General features: G+C 40.8%; 1 protein-coding gene across 1 annotated transcript in view; it reads left to right on the top strand.

The window, feature by feature from the left end:
* The window catches only part of LOC135224789 (trichoplein keratin filament-binding protein-like), a 276,218-nt gene that overhangs the window by 38,750 nt on the left and 214,547 nt on the right, over positions 1-22,921 (top strand). Inside the window, exon 7 of the mRNA XM_064264114.1 lies at positions 2,265-2,515. Coding sequence (XP_064120184.1) covers positions 2,265-2,515 — 251 coding nt within the window. The remainder of the gene's footprint in view (positions 1-2,264; positions 2,516-22,921) is intronic.

The raw sequence follows: 22,921 nt of genomic DNA, 5'->3' as shown, positions 1-22,921 counted from the left end.
GACGCTCATAAGGTCTGTCCTGACGAACAGTTACAACTGTTGAGAGTAAAAGCTCATGAAGTGAGAGCTGTAGCGACGTCTCTCTCGTTTCATAAGAATATGTCGCTTAAAAACATCATAGATACGACATTTGGAGATGCAACTCAGTATTTGCATCTCATTACTTGAAAGACGTTCGTGTGACATATGAGAAGTGTTTTTCTCTAGGTCCTTTCGTATCGGCGGATACGATTCTGGGTACGGGAGCCGACAACCAATCCTTAAATGTATATACTTTTCTTCTTTTTGGATATGGTCTGGAGTCTCTTCGAACAATGGAGGACTTGGTTTAGCACGGGCGGCCGTCTATGTTGTTCAGTAAGAGAATCTTGTCATATCCAATTAGATGAGTATAAATTTTTTTTTTGAAAATTATGTATGTGTGCGTAGTGGTTTTGAGTTACGGTTGTTGTGACGAGTTCGGGATAAACTCGGAACAATCCTTAGTTCTAACATATGGTTAGGATCAGGTGGTCGGGATTGGTTGTGTGCTCCTTCATAAGGTGTATTGTCATATAAGTGGATCAGCACCCATTGACAAAGTCCTTTTAGGCTCTGCCGAGTAAGCGGATAAGACCCCATCGGCAGACCCACAAGAACTCTTGGCCATAGATCATATATCTCGCTAAAGTTTCTTGAGGTGATTGCAGACTACTGGGCAAACACCCACGAAGTCTACCACCTATCAGGTAGGAACCAAGGTTTTATTTATACCTACAACATATGTTGTTTACCTGTCTATTCCATATAGTAGCTGTCTCTTACCCTCCACCGAAGGGTGCCAATCAGCTATGTATATATCTGACAGGTAAGTTGATTGTATGAAAATGATATTGTTATTATACAATAAAGTTTCATACATACTTACCTGGCAGATATATACAATTAAAGGCCCACCCAGCCTCCCCGCAGGAGACAGGTGGAAGAGAGAAAATATGATAGAAAACGGGGATGGTTCCTAGTCCTGCCGCCCAGGGCAGGCAGGTAGATCACCTGACCTACCTGTAGCGAGTGGCGCGAAATTTGAATTTCTGTCGGGGACGACGGAGTCTTAGCTATGTATATATCTGCCAGGTAAGTATGTATGAAACTTTATTGTATAATAACAATATCATTTTGTTAATGTGTTTCATAAATTTTAGTTTATGTATGTTTCCCTTACATTTTTTTATGTGTTTCGTAAAGTTAAGTGTACGTACGTATCTACCGTTTGTCCTCCTCCTCTGTCGCCCCTTTCGGAGATAGCCTCACTCGAAAGGTAAGCTTCCACATTTTACTACGTACGTACAGTATTTTTTGTATACCATGTACACTAATACACTTTATTTACAGGTAATTAGCAGTACTACGTTATTAAGTTAGGTATTGAATGGTCCAAATTGTTGTATTATTTCATTGTTTATAGGTCAATTTAGCTTTATTATGAAATTTACTGAGGTGTTTTTGGAGGGCTTGGAACGGATTAGCCATTTTACATGTAAAATGCGGTCCAAGATACGAAAAGCTCATGATACGAAGGCCGCCTCGGAACGGATTAATTTCGTATCTCGAGGTACCACTGTATATAGTTTTGGGTTAATATCTGTGGATTTTTCCACTTTTGTCAACATTTTCCATATCTAATAACAAGAAAGCATAACTGGGAGTGAAGTTGAATCCGAAGCTAAATAGTGGGAACTGTGGTAGATCCATCATCTATACGACGATGTTCGGACCTGGTTTTCCAGACGGAACTATTCTGTGGAGCTGGACCATGGATTCCAGGGGGGCCTGGTTTTAGGGATAAAACTCTCTGCATTCTGTCTGGTTTGCCCGTGACGTGGTTAGGATGGGGATAATTGTATTTTCGTAATACTCTTAGTCCTACCAAGTGGGTATTGCTTACACTTGATCCATACTAATCATGTTATGCCATCCCCCTTTTGGGATAGGGTAGGGATGCGGACATTTGGGAGTCATTTCTCACTTGTGCCATTGGCGCAAGATTCAACTTCATAAAAAGGCAATGATATCTTTTCAAAATGTATTATTATTTTTTTTTTTCATTCTCTAAAGTTTTTAGTACCCCTAGGCCCCTTGATGGACAAAATTTGGCACAGTTGATGACCAATGGCAGTGTATCCCTGAATGATCCAAAACACCCATCAGGGCCCATAGAAATTCTACAAAAAATTAAAAACCAATCAGAAGATTCAAACAATAACAATGGGAACTATATGTTACAGACAAAGGAAACAAATCTGATACACAGTTAACCCATATCAGGCAAGGTCCAAAAAGAAATAGAAACTATCGTCTTAACCCAACACTGGTGCATTTTGATAATCTTTTTGGACCAGATAACTGGTTGAGGTTTCTAGCACTTGAAGTTGAAAATAAAATATCAACAGCAATACTAGAAAACAAGTTATTGAACATATGTCCAACACAAGAAATGGAATGCCGATATATTAAAGAAAATGAATGGTTACTTCAGGTAACCATGAAAGAATAGTCCACCACCTTTTTGAATGTAAAAGAAATAAATGGCATGAAAATAATAATAATAATAAGTCATGAAACATTAAATTATATACAGGGCACAGTCATTTTACCCAACATTGAAGAAGAAGGACTACCCTCAAAACACTTGATACTTGACTCCCTTAAGTTAAGATACAATAAAGGGATTTTGACAAAGGAAAAATCTATTTCTGGGCGAGGGTTCGTGTCGCCCAGTGAAATAATCCTTAAGTTCATTATTTCTAAGGTAAATGATGCTAACACATACCAGAGAAAAAACAAATTCAGGAGGGTGTCAGTATGACTGACTCGCTCACCCTAAATAAAAAGAGGGTGTCGGTATGGTTTCTGGGGCGAGTGAGACCACTACCACGAACCTCTTGCCATTTAGAATTCTCCCACACCAAAATTCATCTCCTGAGAGAGCTGACCCACAGGCGGAGGCGGCAACTACTACTACTACGCCACGCACCACGCCGACTGCCGCGCCTCTGGCGGTCATCCTTGTCGTTAGATGCCAATCTGGGGCTGCAGGGCGGGACATAGGGGGGGATTTCACTGGGCGACACGAACCCTCGCCCAGAAATAGATTTTTCCTTCGTCAAAATCCCTTTTCTGGGCTCAGTTCGTGTCGCTGCGTGAAATTGTACCAGAGAAATAGCACAAGATTGAATAGCAAAAGAGGAAGGTCTCAATGAAACTAAGAAGAAAAACAAACAAATATAATATTATTGAGAGCTTACAAGTTATCATATACAAAAGTTAACTTAAAATACATAAACTAGGCTTATAGTTAACTTAAAATTAAACTTATACTAGGATTGATAACTTATCTATGTTAGTGAGTTACAAGGTACATGGGAAAATTACTCACTAAGTACAAAATTATTCTCAAATTTGAAACATTAATTAAGTAGGTGTGCTACCCTAGCATAAAAATAAGGGGAGTAACACCAATTATAAACATCATAATATACAACAAAGCAAAAAAATAAGGGACACACCACCATAATCATATCATAAGCAGCTAAGGCTAAAGGACCATATAGAGCATAACGGTAGGTTAGGGGAAATATTAGTTGAGGCAGGTAGAAAGGAGATCTGGATCTTCAGCTACAACTACTGTGCAGTGTCAGGGGAAACTATGTTTCCCGCTGCTACTGCTGAAAATTTTAAAGATTCCAAGGACTTTAGATAGTGACGCTTGAAAACTGTCGGCGATTTCCAACCTGTATACTTTTTCAAAGCATCAAAGTTCATATGCTGGAAATAATTAATAGAGGTGGCTACTGCCCTGATGTCGTGAGCTTTAGGGAATGATTCAGGGTTTGCTTGTTTAATGAAGTAAAGGATCTGCTGCCTAATGCCTTTTACTGAAATAGTGCCACCTTTCTCCCTCATAAAGAGGGGGCCTGAGGACCTAGAGGATGTCCTAGACAGAAAGGCTCATAAGGTCATCACTGGACAAAGAGAAGGGTCTTGAGGAAGAGGGATGACTTTCCAAGGGGCCCATCTCATTAAAGGATCCTCCTTTTTAGCCAGAAAACTACGATCCGGGGAAAGCAAAACTTTTCCTGAAGGGAGGAATTCTACATGTCCCGCATCTCTGGAAAGAGCCGACAGTTCTGAAATTCTAGCTCCTGAGGTCAGACTCAGTAAGAAAAGCGTCTTCCTTAGTAGCATTATGAATGAACAAGAAGAGTTGTCAGTGTCTGAAGCCAATTTGAGGACATCATTCAAAAACCATGATACTGAACTAGGCCTTTCAGAAGGTCTAAGTCTAGCACAAGCTTTAGGAATAGACGTAAAGTAAGAGTCTGTTAAGTCTATTTGAAAACCAAATTGAAAGATTTTCTTCAAAGCTGATTTATTAGTGGTAATAGTGCTAGCTGCTAATCCTTTTTCAAATAAAGATCTGAAGAAGGATATAGCTGAATTAACTGTCATGGTTGTGGTGTTTGTTTCCCTCAGGAAAGATGCTAACTTTTTAACAGCAGCATCATACTGTCTCAAAGTTGACTCTCTCTTATCTGATTCTAAGAATTGAATATTCTGAGGATCGATATTTGCATCTTTTTTAGCCGCAAACTTCATGAAGTCCATAAAGTTAGGGTTTTGAGAATTCCTGAGGAAGCGAACACAGTCCTCATTTGTACTGACTGAGATAGTTTGGGATTGGGAATCCGTCGAGGTCGGAGACCCAATTCCAGAAGCAGAGGGTACCAGTTGCTCTTGGGCCAGTCCGGGGCTACTAGAGCTACTTGTCCCTTGAAAGTCCTGAGTTTGTTCAGTACTTTCAAAAGAAGATTCACTGGAGGAAAGATGTATATCTTCTTCCACTGATTCCAATCTATGGACAAGGCGTCTATGACATATGCCAGAGGGTCCAGGTTGGGGGCCACATAGCATGGAAGCATGTGGTTCGCTTGAGATGCGAAAAGATCTACTTGGAGACCCGGAACACTCTGGCGTATCCACTGGAACGACTTGTTGTCCAGGGACCACTCTGATTCTAGTGGAACTGATCGAGACAGGGCGTCTGCTATCACGTTCCTTACTCCCGCTAGGTGGGTGGAGGATAGGTTCCATTTGTACTTGTTTGCCAGGGAAAAAATGGCTACCATGACATGGTTCACATGTTTTGATTTGGATCCTCTGTTGATGCAGTGTACTACTACTGCACTGTCCAAGACCAGTTTTACATGAGAGTTCTTTGCTGGAAGAAGCCTCTTCAAGGTGAGAAATACTGCCATGGCTTCCAATACGTTTATATGGAGCTGGCGGAACTGGGGTGACCAAGTTCCTTGAACTTTCTTGAATTGAGAATATCCTCCCCACCCGCTTAGCGAGGCGTCTGAGTGGATGGTCAACACCGGGGGAGGATATTGAAGAGGAACTGACTTGGACAGGTTCTTTGTCTCCGCCCATGGACAGAGATGATTGCGAAGAATCTGCGGGATTACTGACAACTTGTCCAGAGATTTGACATTTGCTCTTGAGCGCCAAACTCGGTTTATGTCTTTCAGTCTTGCTTTCAACAGAACATCTGTTACTGATGCAAACTGGAGTGAACCTAGGATCCTTTCCTGGTTTCTCCTTGATGCTCGTTTGTTCTTGAGGAATTGCCTTACTGACTTGGCTATTTCTTTCCTTTTGGTCATAGGAATTGACAGATTGTGGGAGGTCAAGTCCCGATGAATGCCGAGCCATTGAAAACGAGACTCCGGAGTGAGCCTGGACTTTGTCCTGTTTATTTGGAACCCTAGGTGTTCCAGAAATTGAAGTACTTTGTTTGTGGCTCTGAGGCATTCCTCGACGGTTGACGCCCAAATCAGCCAATCGTCGAGGTACACTACTACCATTATCCCTTGTGATCTCAGTTGTTGTACCACTACTTCCGCTATTTTCGTTAATACCCTGGGGGCTACGTTCAGCCCGAAGGGCATCACTTTGAAAGAGAATGCCTGGTCTCCCAGCTTGAAGCCTAGGTATGGGCGAAAGTGTCTCGCGATTGGGATATGATAGTATGCGTCTGTAAGATCGATAGAGGTGGTGACGGCCCCACGGGGAAGTAAGGTCTGCACCTGCGAGATTGTCAGCATTTTGAACTTGTCGCAACGAATGAATAAGTTTAGCCGGGACATGTCTAAGATTATTCTTCTTTTTGATGAGCCTTTCTTTGGCACGCTGAATAAGCGTCCTTGAAACTTTAAATGCTTGACTCTCGACACTACTCCTTTCTGAAGGAGCTCCTCTGCGTAATCTGCCAATTCCTTTGATGGTAGTTGAATGAATGACTTGGGTGGAGGGGGACCTTTGATCCAACTCCACCCCAGCCCTTTGGACACAATGCTCTGTGCCCAGCTGCTGAACCCCCACCTGTGGCGGAAGAGGAACAGCCTTCCTCCTACCTGGGAGATCTTACTGCTGTTGTGTGGGGTGAGCTCCGCATCCTCCACGGAAGTGCTTACTTCTGCTGGTAGCTCTTCCTGCACCTCGCTGCCGAAAGGCCCCTCTAGACCTGCATCCCCTAGCGAACCTGTTGAAGGTTTGAAAAGCTTGGCCTTCAAACACTGGGTTGAATGCCAGGGAAACAGCGTAAGAGGTCGAGGGCTGACCTTGTGGGGACAACAGGAGAATAGGTTCACTCTGTCCCTTTGCTGCTGCCGGTTGTCCTGGCTGAGAAACCGGAACAGCTTGTACAAAGTGTTGCTGCTGTTGTTTCTGGTAGGGCTGGAACCTCTTCGTTTTCTTTAACTTCTTAGTAGAAGAGGAAGGGTTCTCGGGTTTCCTCTTACTAGAGAGACCCCAACGAGCTCTGAGGCTTTGGTTAAGCCTCATCGCCTCGTGATGGACCTCGTTAACTACCGATTCCGGAAAGAGGTCCGCCCCCCAGATATTGGAGGAAAGCAACTTATTCGGTTTGTGACGAATTGTTGCTTCCTGGTATAGGTCAGCTTGTACCGTTTGCATCTGTGACTTGGCTAGGAGCTTAAATAAAGGCTCCGTACCATAAGTCAAAGCAGCCACTTCCGTCATAACCAGTGTTTTCAGTGTCCTGCCCAGTCTGGTTCTCGCCTTAAACTCTGCTTGAATGAGGTTCTCTGGCAACCTGGGTAACCTCTCACCGAACTGTTCCATGGCACAGTCCGGCATCCAGTTTTTCTTCACCTCCCAGCAACATGGAAGTGCCCCCGTCACCTATAGACTGTTCCGAGGGGAGTGTTGGTCTCCCAACCTCTTCTCCCTCCCCAGTGCCTCCGGTGGAAGATAGATCTCCAGTGATGATCACCAGCCCTCGTAATCCTCCCCTCCCTATCTCTCCCCCCAACCCCCCATCGTAGATGCAGATGAAAGGGATCATGAGGGGTCTGGCAGCTGGCAGATACAAACAAGCAGAAAGAAGAGAAGAACCTCTCGTTTGGCCGCTGGACCGGAGCCCAACATTCGTGTTTCACCTCGCCCGACACCTGAGAAGAGATGTCACGTAGCAATTCACAATCTGCGCTCATCAGTGATGCTAGACGCCATAGTGGAGAGAGTCAAGTTTCTCACTGGCTCTGACCCACTCATCTTTCATGAACTCTCATGCAGAAGTAAACATAAAGTGGCTTACAGAATTACCTGCCTATTTCAACACCTCGACGTTCTTAAAGGCGAGGATTTCAATCCTAATATATTAGTTTCAAGATATAAACTAATCTGTGATGAACCACCCCCAGTGGAACTTACTGACACTCCAACCAGGGTCATTTCCACTGCAAGTGCCAGTCAACCCCCCATGGCGAGTAATTGCCCACTCCCCCTGGCTAACCCCCCATCCACCCAAATGATCAGCGCATTCATCTCCCATCTTCGTGAGTAGCCAAGGATACATTAAACATAATCTCTTGGAATATATTTGGCCTCAAGCGGAACATTCCTCTCCTAAACATGTTCTGCAAAAACTTCAAAGGCATCATTGCATGACCTTGCCATCTGCAATTCAATTCATGAAGACTTCAGAACCTTCTCGACTACATCGATGCAAGTTACAGATCAAATCATAGCCGGTTGCCCGAAAGGGTGCCTTTCTTTCCTGTGGCACAAATCGTTAGACAATATGATAAAGGTGATGACCTACAGGAGTGACAGATTGCTGGGGCTTCAAGTGACAGTAGGGAACTCTAAAATCCTAATCATTAATGTTTATATGCTATGGGAAAATAACAACAATTTTGATCATTGCTGCATGATCCTAGAGGAGTTACACATTATTATTCATGATTCTCCTGCTGATCATATTTGTATAATCGGGGACCTTAATTCTCACCCCACAAAACAATTTTATAATGAACTTAATCGCTTCTGTCAAAATCATGCTCTCCAAATTAGCGATGTAATGCTCCTCCCTCCCTCCTCCTATTCACGTGTATATTATAGAGCGGACGCTATTACAACCTCCTGGCTGGACCACTGCATCACATCTCCACAACTTCATGATTCTATTATGACCTGCAATATTCGCTATGATCTTGCAATGGGCTACGATCACATCCCACTAAAGGTGTCATTCAGTACCCCATCCCTCCCTACCGTGAACCCCCTAACTGATCGCCCACCAGCGGTAAACTGGGATTTTAAAAACCAACAGAAAACCAGATACTTTAGGGCGACCACGGAAACCAGGTTGCAGTCAATAGTTCAACCGGCAGACACCTTACTTTGTACTAACACAAATTGTAGAAATGACCACCACAGGAGGGATCTGAATGGATTCTATTAGAACAGTCTCTGCTATGCTTGCTTCGGGCAGGACTGCCTGTAGATTTCGTCAAGGTAATTCTCGTAATATACCTGGATGGAATGACTTGGTTAAAGATCTGTATACATACTCATGAGAAATGTTTTTACTGTGGAGGCAAAATGGTAGCCCCAGGGAAGGGCACACTGCATTACTAATGAGACAGGCGAGAGTGCAGTTCAAACTTGCTCTTAAGCACTGCAGGTTAAATGAAAAACAACTAAGAGCTGATGCAATGTCCAGAAACTTAGAATCTGGGGATTATCCTCGTCTTTGGAAAGATATCCAGTCCTTAAATCCCAAAACTATAAAGCTATCACAGAGAGTAGGGAAAGCAGTCAGAGACAAAGCTATCGGAAGTATTTGGGGTGATCACTTCAACAATATCCTGAATTGCATAAATGATCAAGATTCCCGAAGGGATGTAGATAACCTCCTTACTGACAACATTCAATTTCATTTTGCAGACCGTATTACGCCAGGTAACATCAGCGATGCCATAAACAGCCTACCTAATAATAAATCGCCCGGCTATGATGGTCTTCCTGCAGAGGCCTTCAAATTTTGCCATCCGATAATTTACATGTTGCTAGCTGCCCTATTCATTGCGTGCATAATTCACCGGTTTCTTCCAAACTCCCTACACTTAGTTCACTTGATACCATTATCCCTTAAACGCCGAAGCGGTAAATAAAAAATTGTCTCCCGCATGCCGGAGGGGTTTCGGAGTGAGCGAGGAAGCGGAAAAAATATTTTTTTCAAAAAATCACAGCGCGCTTAGTTTTCAAGATTAAGAGTTCATTTTTGGCTCCTTTTTTTGTCATTGCCTTAAGTTTAGTATGCAACCATCAGAAATGAAAAAAATTATCATTATCATATAAAAATAATGCAATATTTGATAGCGCAAAAACAAAATTTCATATATAATCGTATTCAAATCACGCTGTGCGCAAAACGGTTAAAGGTAACAAGTTACTTTATTTTCGTTGTAATGTACACTAAATTGTGATCATTTTGGTATATAACACATTGTAAAACGATAAAAACAACACAGAGAAAATATTATCACAAATGATGCATGAATTTGTAACGCACGGACGTAAAAAAAATATATTTTTTTTAAATTCACTCTAAATCAAAATATTGTTATAGAGACTTGCAATTTGTTTCAAGATGAAGTTAAATGATGGAATATTACGATACTGTAAGATATTTAGCTTGCAATGCAGTTTTCGACCATTTCGGACGAGTTAAAGTTGACCAAATGTCGAGTTTTTGTTTAAAAATTTTTTTATATGCAAATATTACAAAAATGAGAAATGCTACAATCTTCAAATATTTTTTGTTATATTGTGCATGTTTTTGCACACATTTTCATATGTAAAACTCTATAAAAAGCATAATATGAAAAGGCACAAATATTAGGAGAATGTGACCTACGGATTTCGGAGATTCGCTGCCGAGAATCTGCGCGCGGAGCGAATAAAATAGTTTTTTTTCAAAAATTCACCATAAATCGAGATATTGTTCTAGAGACTTGCAATTTGTTTTAAAGTGAAGAGAAATGATTGAATATTACTAGACTGTAAGATTTTTATGTTACAAATGCGTTTTTCGACCATTTCAGTTGAGTCAAAGTTGACCGATTGTAGGTTTTTTCCTATTTATCGTACTTTATATGCAAATATTTAAAAAATGAGAAATGCTACAACCTTCAAATATTTTTTGTTATATTGTGCATGTTTTTGCACACATTTTCATATATAAAACTCTATAAAAAGCATAATATGAAAAGGCACAAATATTAGGAGAATGTGACCTATGCATTTCGGAGATTCGCTGCCGGGAATCTGCGCGCGGAACGAATATAATAGTTTTTTTCAAAAATTCACCATAAATCGAGATATTGTTCTTGAGACTTGCAATTTATTTTAAAGTGAAGAGAAATGATTGAATATTACTAGACTGTAAGATTTTTATGTTACAAATGCGTTTTTCGACCATTTCGGTTGAGTCAAATTTGACTGCTCGTAGGTTTTTTCCTATTTATCGTACTTTATACGCAAATATTTCAAAAATGAGAAATGCTACAACCTTCAAATATTTTTTTGTTATATTGTGCATGTTTTTGCGCACATTTCCATATATAAAACTCTATAAAAAGCATAATATGAAAAGGCACAAATATTAGGAGAATGTGACCTACGCATTTCGAAGATTCGCTGCCGAGAATCTGCGAGCGGAGCGAATAAAATAGTTTTTTTCAAAAATTCACCATAAATTGAGATATTGTTCTAGAGACTTGCAATTTGTTTTAATGTGAAGAGAAATTATTGAATATTACTAGACTGTAAGATTTTTATGTTACAAATGCGTTTTTTTGACCATTTCGGTCGAGTCAAAGTTGACCGATCGTAGTTTTTTTCCTATTTATCGTACTTTATATGCAAATATTTAAAAAATGAGAAATGCTACAACCTTCAAATATTTTTTTTTATATTGTGCATGTTTTTGCACACATTTTCATATATAAAACTCTATAAAAAGCATAATATGAAAAGGCACAAATATTAGGAGAATGTGACCTGCGCATTTCGGAGATTCGCTGCCGAGAATCTGCGCGTGGAGCGAACAAAATAGTTTTTTTCAAAAATTCACCATAAATCGAGATATTGTTCTAGAGACTTGCAATTTGTTTTAAAGTGAAGAGAAATGATTGAATATTACTAGACTGTAAGATTTTTATGTTACAAATGCGTTTTTCGACCATTTCAGTTGAGTCAAAGTTGACCAATCGTAGTTTTTTTCCTATTTATCGTAATTTATATGCAAATATTTCAAAAATGAGAAATGCTACAACCTTCAAATATTTTTTGTTATATTGTGCATGTTTTTGCGCACATTTTCATATATAAAACTCTATAAAAAGCATAATATGAAAAGGCACAAATATTAGGAGAATGTGACCTGCGTATTTCGGAGATTTGCTGCTGAGAATCGGCGCGCGGAGTGAATAAAATAGTTTTTTTTCAAAAATTCACCATAAATCGAGATATTGTTCTTGAGACTTGCAATTTGTTTTAAAGTGAAGAGAAATGATTGAATATTACTAGACTGTTATGTAATTTGCTTACCCAAAAATACCAATATTTATGAAATATATATTACACACACACACACACATATATATATATATATATATATATATATATATATATATATATATATATATATATATATATATATATATATATATATATATATATATATATATATATATATACACATACATACATACATACATATATACATATATACATATATACATATATACCATATATACATATATACTATATACATATATATATATATATATATATATATATTATATATATATATATATATATATATACATATATACATATATACATATATACATATATACTATATATATATATATATATATATATATATATATATATAATATACATATATATACATATATTATATATATATATATATATATATATATATATATATTATATATATATATATATATACATATATATATATATATATATATATATATACTATATACCTATATATATATATAATATATATATATATATATATATATATATATATATATATATATATATATATTTTTTTTTAATATATAAAATACAGTAATACCTTGGGTTACGAATTTAATCCGTTCCAGAACCTGCTTCGTAACCTAAAAAATTCGTAACCCAAATGGATTTTCCATAAGAATGTTATAAAAAGCAAATAATGCGTTCCACACCGACCATGAATAACCATTTCAATTTCATATTTTTCCATTTATTTTGTTCACTAAGGTTGAAAAATTCGTGTAGGAATTACATAAAATTATAAAATTGAAGAATGAAATTAAATATAAACACTAGATTTAATATGCATGCACAGTAAAACCTGAACTTTACCTTTGGCGAGTGTGGCTGCTGGCTTGACGGAGACGGGAGGAGGGGAAGGGTGAGGAGGAAGGGTTAGGGCTTGGGGGGGGAAATCTCCCTCCGTGAACACTTCTGGAAGACTTTCTGGTTCTTTCTCTAGAGAGCACCGTTCACAAACGATCACTAATTTTACGCTTACGCAACACTATGTTGTCTTTCACAATTTTGAAAAATATTTTTCTATGAGCAAATTTTCTACATCGTCGAGAATATAAGGCCGTTGTTTCGTCAATACTGTGACACCTTTTGATGCTTACTGGCTTTAATTTCTTCCTTTTTCTTCAAAATAGTGCAGATCGTTGATTGCGACCGCTTGAAGAATGCTGCAATGTCTTTCACGCACTCGCCTTTATCATGCATTTGGATAATTTCCTTCTTCATTTCGACTGTAATCATCTCTTCTTTCTTATGCTTTCCTTCCCTTGCTGCTTGCCTTCGTCATCTTGGGAGCCATTGTCTTTAGTATTTGGGTAATAGTAATTTATAAGCACTATCACGGAAACACAACACGTGCACAAATCACTAAGCAAATTTGAGAGCGTATCACGGACAGATGCGTTCAATCTTACCGCCAGCGAGATATTGAAAGAGTTATGGTTTAAAAAGGGTCAAGGGATGCGTAGGAGGAAGTCACGTGACCCTCGTTAAGTTTTGGCCGAAAAAATGCGTTCGCAGATCCCCAAGCTTCATCCGATGTAAAACAAAGCAGGCGTTAAGTTTGGCCGGAAAGAAAAAAATGCGTTCGCAGATCCCACGCTCATCCGATGTAAACAAATCAGGCGGCCTCCCATGATGGAAATTCGCGCATTCGTATTCCAAGCAAAATTCGTATTCCAGAATGAGGGCGTCACTTCGTAAGTTAAAAAATTCGTATACTAATCGGTTCGTAACCCAAAGTATTACTGTATATATATTACATTTTTCGATTCTGATACCAATACATAAATAAAAGGAATGCAGGTGACACTTTTCTTTTCGCATACAATGAAATGTCTTATTATTATTTTATCATGCACAGATATGGATATATAAAAAATTGTAATAAATATAAAAATCAATATAAAATAAATGCAGAATACTCACTCGTAATCCTGACTCTTCGTTCTATTCTTGTTTTCTCCCTCCTTCATTGAAGAGTCTTGCATTTTTTTCCCCTCGACATGACGAGGTACAGGTGGAGGAGGGAGACGCGCGCCCTTACTGCTGATGGACCCGGCGGCCCCGTGCGCCCTTCGCTGTCGGTTTACGGCGGGCGCGCTCCAATACATGACCTTAGTGTGGTACTTACGGTCACAGTCCCCTATCCTGCAAAGAGCAATTTTGCAGAGACGACAGAAGAACCGGGTGTCTCTCCTTCTGCCATTCATATGGCACACCCGGCACCGTTTCTGCCTTCGCCCTTCTAAGGCCTCCAGTATGTGATCCCCTGGCTGCAGCCGACACACAGGGTCCACTACCCGACGAGAAGCGGTGATGGCTGGGCCGGCACCAAGAGGGGCGTCATCAGCAGCAGGGGCGCAGCAGCAGTGCGTCGTCAGCAGGGGCGGCGGCAGCAGGGGCGTCGTCAGCAGGGGCGGCGGCAGGTCGACCGAAGTTGGCCCTCCTGTTTGCCCTTTCCGCTAGGGGCAGATCTGCAGCTCGGGGCAGGGGGTCAGTGATGGAAGGCCACTCATCGGGATTGAAGTTGATGAGGGCATTCCCGGCTACCTCTAGGAACTGTATGTGGGACAACCTCGGAAGATTGTCACCGCGGTACCCACAATACAGTATGTAGGCATTTTGGAGGGCCAACTGAAGGATGTATTTGAGGAGCTTCTGGGTCCACCTTCTGGTTCTCCTGGCGAAGGGATAATACTGGATGAGCTGATCAAAGAGATCAACTCCTCCTATGTGCCTGTTGTAGTGCCCAATGACTGTAGGGACGCTGGACACGAAACTCCTCATACACAACTCGGCCCTGTCGACGTGTCTTCTTCCGCTGTACGATCTCTTCTTGGATGGGTTCATGACTCGTCGTAATCATGGGGACGAGTCGGACACCCTTCCAACAGATGACGAAGACAGCGCCCTTCCGCCGCCACTCTGTCTCTCCTCTTGCCAGGTGTTGCGGATGACTAGCGTACCTCTTGAGGGAAATCGGGGCCCCACGCACCAACCGAAGGGTACCACTGACGTGCGCACCAGCTTCATGCAGTTCCTGGGCCAGGGATACCGTGTTATAATAATTATCCATAAACAGGTGATATCCCTGGTTATGGAAACGTCCCACAAGACTGAATACAGTGTCACGCAGCGTGGAGAAGACCCCGGAATACACTGAAAAGTCCACGACGTATCCAGTGTTGGCCTCGGTAATAAGATAAAATTTCACTCCATTTCTCGGCTTCTTGGGGTTATACACTTTTATACTAAGAGTCCCTTTGTAAGGCATCATCCCCTCATCCAAAGAAAGGTTCTTTCCAGGAACCACGAGATTTCTACACCGATCACGAATGTATTCCAACACTGGGCGCACTAAAATGAGGCGATCACTGTTATTCCGGGGTATGGCCCTTCGGTTGAAGGCGTTGAAATACCTGTCCAACGCCAGGAAATTATCACGGGACATAACGCCAGGCACATTGGGCATACACGTACATAAAAAATAATTCCTCCTCCAATATTGCCTGACGTCGGAAGCAGGTGTCATACCAAAATAAATGTGGAGCCCCAAAAAATGCGCCATGTCAATGAGGTTGCAACCCCGCCAGTAATAAGACAAGGTCGTCCGTAGTTCATACCGGCAGTACCGACCCTAGTCCACCGTCTCGTGTACCAGGTATTCCAGCAATTCCCGCGTAAGGAACAGCTGGATGAACCCCAAAGCAGTCAGGGATACTGGTACGGTGAGCCCAGGGGTTGCCGTGAAGGGGTGCATGTTAGGAGGGGTGGGGTCCTCCGTCCACCCCTCGTCACTCTCCGACGACCGACCTTCACCTTGGCTGGCGCGACGAGCCGACCTTCTACGTGCCCGTGCGCGTGCACGGGTGCGGTGGGCACGATATTGCATTACCCTCCCCCATTGGCCCATCACCCTCACTTAGGCCTTCGCTTTCAGTATCGTCCTCCGCGATGAAACTAGACCCCATATCCCCATCCTCCCCCTCCTCAGATTCCCCCTCATATGCACTGAAGCCACTGAATTCGAGCTCACTTTCGGGATGTGAGCCTCGAATGGACATTGGGGGCATATATTCGTCCTCACTGTCATCGGGACTGATGTCCTCATCACCCGATGACCATCCGCCATCAAAATGAGGACTTGCGACATGTTCCCGATCAAGCTCCGAAAGATACTCGTCTATGTCCCTTGGTTGGAGGCCTCCCAAATGCCTACGAATGCCCCTAAGGACGCCCACATGCTTCCTAGGGGTAACCAAAGGCATACGATGTGTTCCTGAAACACTTTCATCCACACGTGGCCGCACAGAACGGCTTTGAGGCGCGGGGTCATGCTGGGTACTTGGCCCCTCGCCAGCATCTAAGTCCAAAACTCTCCTAACACGATCCCTTCCGACGGGTAAAACGCGCCTTTTGCAGTTCACACGTCGTTGAGACATCTCTACGAATGTCCTGTAGCAACACAAATGTTCAAAGTCTCGCACAAGTCCAGAAAAACACGATTCCGACAAAAGTTCGCTCGCAGACGATGCGCCGCTGATGCTGACTGGAGCGAGAAGAAGGCATTTCACGCATGCGCACTTGGGTCACGCCTCCAAACAAAAGAAGGCTTGATCCGTGAACTCCCAGCATCCCCCAAGGCTCGTGATTCTAAAGTTTTAGGCTGATAGGCCTATAAGTATTTTTCCGCAAATTTTGAAAAAACTTTTGTAAGTCGACGTAAAATACGTCCAGTCGGCACACGAGAGACAAAAAATGTCGACGTAAAATACGTCCAGTCGGCAGTAAAGGGTTAATCAAAAACAAGCTAAAGGATGCAGCTGACCCTGGCAACTACCGGCCAATTGCAATCACAACGATCGCATCGAAGATACTTGAGTTGGTTCTTCTAGTGAGACTTCTCTCCTTTCTACACACCACTGACAACCAGTTCAGGTTTATAGCAATCCACTCAACCGACACCTTCATCTATGTACTGAAAGAATTGCTGAACTACTACCTATCATCAGCCTCTCCTGTTTTCCTTTGTTTTGTAGATGTGAGAAAAGCATTTGACAGAGTAAACTACCTGAAGCTCTTCCTGAAGCTGCATAAAAGGGGGCACACCCCTGTATCTAATTGGCATTTTACATTGCTGGTTCTCCACACAGCAATTCTGTGTCAAATGGGGTAACGTATTATCGTACGCCTTCGGCTCCCTAAACGGGCTTCGGCAAGGGGGCATTCTCTCTCCATACCTCTTTAATACGTACACAGATGCCTTGAATGTCAAACTGACTCACTCCCGATTGGATTCACCGTCAATGAAACTACTATAAACAACCTCTGTTACGCCGACGATATGGTTCTGATTTCCCCATCAGTGCAAGGTCTCCATGACTCATCGACACTTGCCGCCAATATGCAGAGGAATTTGATATAATCTACAACGAAACCAAGAGCCAGTGCATGTCGCTGCTCCCGAGATCGCTTAAGGATATTGATGAACCAAAAATTTTCCTCGGAAACCATCGGCTGGAATTCTTGCACAAATTTCTGTATTTGGGTCACATTATCACCGACGACCTCAAAGATACGGCAGACATTGAACAGAGGCGTCGTAAACTATGTGCAACTGGCAACCTGATTGCAAGGAGGTTTGCCTTCTGTCACCGAGACGTGAAACTGATGCTATTCCACTCGTACTGCTACAGTATCTATGGGTGTTCCCTCTGGACGAACTATACCTGAAGAGACCATGAGACGCATCACTGTTGTGCACAATGACATTCTAAGACGCCTCACAAACACTCCCTGCTACCACTCCACCCCACAGATGTTCATAGAAAACCACCTGGACAATTTAAAAATCATTGTTAGGCGAACAATGTCCAGTCTGGTAACCCGAGTGAGAAACAGCAGCAACTCGCTCATACAAAGCATCCTAAGGAGTGAGCAAGAAGATCTAAATTGTGGGAAAGATGGGAAAATGAGGCCTTTGTCCCCTAAAGGACCTAATCTCTGTACTGGCAAGATGTCATCTGCAGATTTTGTCATTATTACATTTATTGCAGATATTTTAATTTTCATTATTACTGTGATTATTATCAAGTTAAAAGTTTTTTTTACATTCAATTTTTGTATTTAGCCCTCTGGACCTGACTATTGTAACCACCTAAGGTCTCTAGTTGAAATTTAAGTTATATAATCTGTGCACTAACTGTTATTACTCTCAATGCATATTTTTTTTCCTCACCAATACAGGCGGTCCCCGGGTTACGACAGCTCCGGCTTACGACGTTCTGAGGTTACGACGCTTTTTCTTAAATATTCATTGAAAAATCCGCCCTGGGTTACGACGCTTGTTCCGAGGTTACGACGCTGACGCTTCCGACGCTCCGAGTTAACGACGCTTTTAAAAAACGCATACTATAATAAGGATCCTTTATAGTTTAGCACAGTATATTAAAAAAAATAAGTTTTTGGTTAGATTACAACAAAAATTTTGAGGTTATGATGATTTTCGACACTTTTTATGTCATATTTTTTAAATTTTTTTAGTGACGCCTCATATGCTGAACTAGTTTCCGAGCGAATGAATACACTAGCTTGGGATGCGCAGTTTACAACAGTCCAAAAGCGCAAATAATGAAAAAATCATTGCTTGTTTCCAGTATACATAATTAACATAACTAAGTTTCTGGTTAGATTACAACGCAAATTCCAAGGTTACGACGGTTTTTTATGCTTTTTAACGATACCTCATACGCAGAACTAGTTCCTGAGCGGAGGGCGCATAAATTAATTTACGCTATTAAACTGTATGGTAACCATAGTCAAGGATAAGGAACGCATTCTCAAACAGTATACATATCCTTTAATACAAAACAGCAAAATATCATTGAAACATTATTTCACTTAAAGAATCCATTTATACCCTACTTAGACTTGGATATAAAAACCATAGTCTCTCTCTCTCTCTCTCTCTCTCTCTCTCTCTCTCTCTCTCTCTCTCTCTCTCTGTATTTCCCGATGAAAATAATCACTAATTAGTGTATTTTGATGTTTATTTTCATGATTGAATAAATTTTTATAATACAAAAATGATTTACTAATTTTCAAATATTAATTTTGATTAATACTGTATTAGTAAGTTTTAATAAGTTGAAATGATATCACATAATAAAAATAATAATTCTCTCTCTCTCTCTCTCTCTCTCTCTCTCTCTCTCTCTCTCTCTCTCTCTCTCTCTCTCTCTCTCTCTCTACTACTACAAAGATATATGTTTTTTTGTATGATAAATAAATGATTGACTATTTTCAAATATTAATATTAATTTATACAGCAATAATATCAATTCATTAATGAAAATACCATAGTGAATTAGTAAGATTTTAGCCTATATATTTGAAAAATTATGGAAGAATGAAGGAAATCCCAGTCTTCTTTCAGTAACCTTTCTCGAACTCCAGGTACTAAAACTGTCAGATATATCAAGTTCTGTGACAGCCAGGAGGGGGAAGAGCTGCTGTGTTGCAATCAAGTGCTCATGAAATTTCCCCCCCCCCCCCCCCCCCCCTCCTCTCTCTCTCTCTCTCTCTCTCTCTCTCTCTCTCTCTCTCTCTCTCTCTCTCTCTCTCATTTACTGAGACTCGAGATTTTTTATGTACTTGTACTATTTGTTTTTAATACTTTCAAATAATAATAATAATAATAATTATTTAGGGTGAGCAAGTCAGTTTTTCTGACATCCTCCTGAATTTATTTTTTCTCTGGTATAATGTTAGTATCATTTACCTAGAAATAATGAACTTAAGGATTATTTCACGAAGCAACATGAACTGAGTCCAGAAATAATAATAATAACTGTAATTACAAAATTCATATGTGATAGTATTTTAAAGAAATACAATACTAATCTATCCATATCACTTTTAATTAAGGTTAACTCTCTCTCTCTCTCTCTCTCTCTCTCTCTCTCTCTCTCTCTCTCTCTCTCTCTCTCTCTCTTGCCACACAAGATAATAATGTCATAGTGGTAAACTCCCTCCCTCTCTTTCGCTGGAAGCATTATAAGTATTTTCTGGGCTCAGCTCGTGTCGGCCTATGAAAGTATCCTTAATATCATTCTTTCTAGGTAAAATTAGCCTAAAATTACCAGAGAAAAACAAAATTAAGAAAATGTCAGTAAAACTGACTCGCTCACTCTTAAAAAGAAGTGTCGGTATGATAATAGGGGCGAGTGTGGAACACTACCACGAGACAAACACCAATTAGAACTTCCTATCAGAATCCCCCCAAGAGAGAGCTGATACCAACGGGCGATGCAGCCTCTACTACTACTACTAGAGGACGCCACGGACAGCAGCGCCCCTAGCGGTCATCCTTAATTTTTAGCACTTGCGACAAGTCGCCATTTTCTTGTGCTCGTACTTTATTGGATTTTATCCGTACTATCTACGATGGAACGGCTAAGTTAAGTAACTCATAAGTATATTTTACCACAGTTTTATCTTCCGGGTACCAGTATTTTCCTCTTAATAGGTCATATACGGTTCTCCGGTTGTCTCGTGGCGGCCATGCCGCCTCGTAAGAATTCCCGGTCCTCCATACTGGGACTTCTTATTCTTATGGGCTTACTTTATCACGTTCATTGTTTTACATCGAGTTTTAGCTAGTTCAGCCCTCCTACCATTCTCTTAGCTTGGTATTTAGGGCTATTATTATTTTTCCGACCCAGCATCCCGGCTCTTGCTCTACATCGGCTATCGCTGGCTCCGAGTAGGCTGCTGTTTCTTGGAACAGTCTGCCTCCTCCTGGGTTTCTTTCTCTTTTACTAAAAGTGTCTTTTCCACCTTTCGATGTATTAATTTTATTTAGGGTGTTAGGCTAGCCTATAGTCGATTCATTTAAGGTAGATTCTTGTGCCTACGAGACTGTTTGTTTGGCGGCCTCTGATTGGCTGGTAGCGGGAGGCACACTGCTCGCTCAGTGGGTCATATTTTCGTTTGTAGCTTAGAAAACTAGCAATATGTTTACATCTCTTCATTTATCTCACGTTTTACAAAAGATAGGAAAGTTTTGGTCATACCAAAGGATTCGGTATTAAATGTACAATTAAGGAATCTTTTCCTGAAATCAATAAGTTAAAATACAAAGGAATTACAACGAGTAGAAGTGAAGGGAAAAACATTTCATTCTTTATACCTGTTTTTATTCATCATCGAATTTTGCATAATTCATGAGATCAAGATAAATTAAAATCTAGTGCTATTAAACAATAAAATCACCCTGAATACGCTGGTGCTTTCAGATTTTAGATGCGTGTAATATGTAAAGAGAAAATGAAGAATATGTCTTATTATGTTGCATTCGTGCTTGACTCGGTTTGACAATAGTGCCGAGAGACACATCGTTGGGTCTGGTCCTCTCAGCTAGAGCCGTTGGTGCGTTGGCAGTTGCCAATTGGCGATATGAGAAGTTTGCAGTTTCGAGACTATGTATTTACCGAATTATTATGTCATTACATAGTCTATAAATAAATGCATAGAATTCCCATTATGACTTTCGAAAATTTTTACGCAAATATCATATATGTCCGTATTTCTGGACATATCTGATAAAAAAAAGGTAAATAATCAGATGGATGCATCTGGTATCGTTAGAGGTGTAGGCTGGCCGCGGGCGGGAAATTCAGTCCAGGAAAGAATTTGAAATCTACGGACCTACTTCGCATTCTTCAGCTCATCCTTAGTTTTAATAAGGTTGGTTTCAACATATTGTTTCTAATTTTCTTATATGAATATATTTTCAAACGAAAGAGATATCAGAGACTTAATTGAGTGATATGAAATAATAATCTCAGTGGAGCAATAAACAGCAACGAACTAAGCAAGATTTCTTTTTCTTTTCAAGCAGATGTCTCGAGATGACCGCACCATTCGTCGCACCGTTTTCAGATTTGCAAGTCAAGCTCGCAACATTATAATGAATGTTCATCGTTACTTCAGCTCACAGTGGGGAGCAGACTCAAGAAATGAAGTATTTGAGAAGACCGCCAAAGCTACAGGAGTGCCAACCAACACAGTGAAAAAAATCAAGCGACAGTCATCTGAGTGCGGCAACGTCCCCTTCGCTTCACCTGTATATCCCAGGAAGAGGATCCGAGTGAAGGACAAGGTGGATAGTTCTGAAAATGAGTGTATTCGGAAGGAGATTTTGTCTTTTTACGAGAGAGGAGTGCTCCCAAGGTTAGATGCCCTACTGGAAAAAGTGAAGGAAGACCCGGTAAAGTTTAATGGTGGTAGAACAACGTTATGGAAAATTGAGAGAGGTCTTGGATTCCGGTACAAAAATGTGACGAGTGGAAGAGCAATTTTAATGGAACGTGATGATATAGTGGCAGCGAGAACTGAATACCTACGGTTAATTGAAAAGAATAGGAATTGTAGTCCAACTGAACGTAAACCTGAAGTATTCCTGGATGAAACAATGATAAACCAGAATGAATGTGTACGTCAGTGCTGGACAACGGGTGAAGGCGAAATAGACCCAAACTTAAGACTGGAAAGGGTCAAGATTTATTGTGGTGCACGCGGGGGAGTGAGAAGGGGTTTGTCAAAGATGCGCTATTGTTGTTTAGGTCAAAAAATGGTGCCAAAGGGGACTACCATGATTCCATGGACCATGAAAGGTTTTTAAAGTGGTTTAAGGAACAACTATTGCCTAATATAGAAGATAAATCTCTAATCATAATGGACAATGCTCCCTACCATAGCAAAATAGAAAATAAAGTGCCAACAACCAGCAACAGAAAAAGTGAAGTCATAGAGTGGCTTTCTTCTAATAACGTCACCCACGACCCATCAGCAACAAAGCCAAAATTGCTGGAGATTGCCAAGTGTCACAAAGAAAACAGAAGTATGTGATAGATGAGACAGCCCGTGCAAATGGGCATGATGT

Source organism: Macrobrachium nipponense, chromosome 12 (assembly GCF_015104395.2).
Source record: "Macrobrachium nipponense isolate FS-2020 chromosome 12, ASM1510439v2, whole genome shotgun sequence".
NCBI lineage: Eukaryota > Metazoa > Arthropoda > Malacostraca > Decapoda > Palaemonidae > Macrobrachium > Macrobrachium nipponense.
The sequence above is the reverse complement of the archived record's forward strand: the minus strand, read 5'-3'. Positions and strand labels throughout refer to the sequence as shown.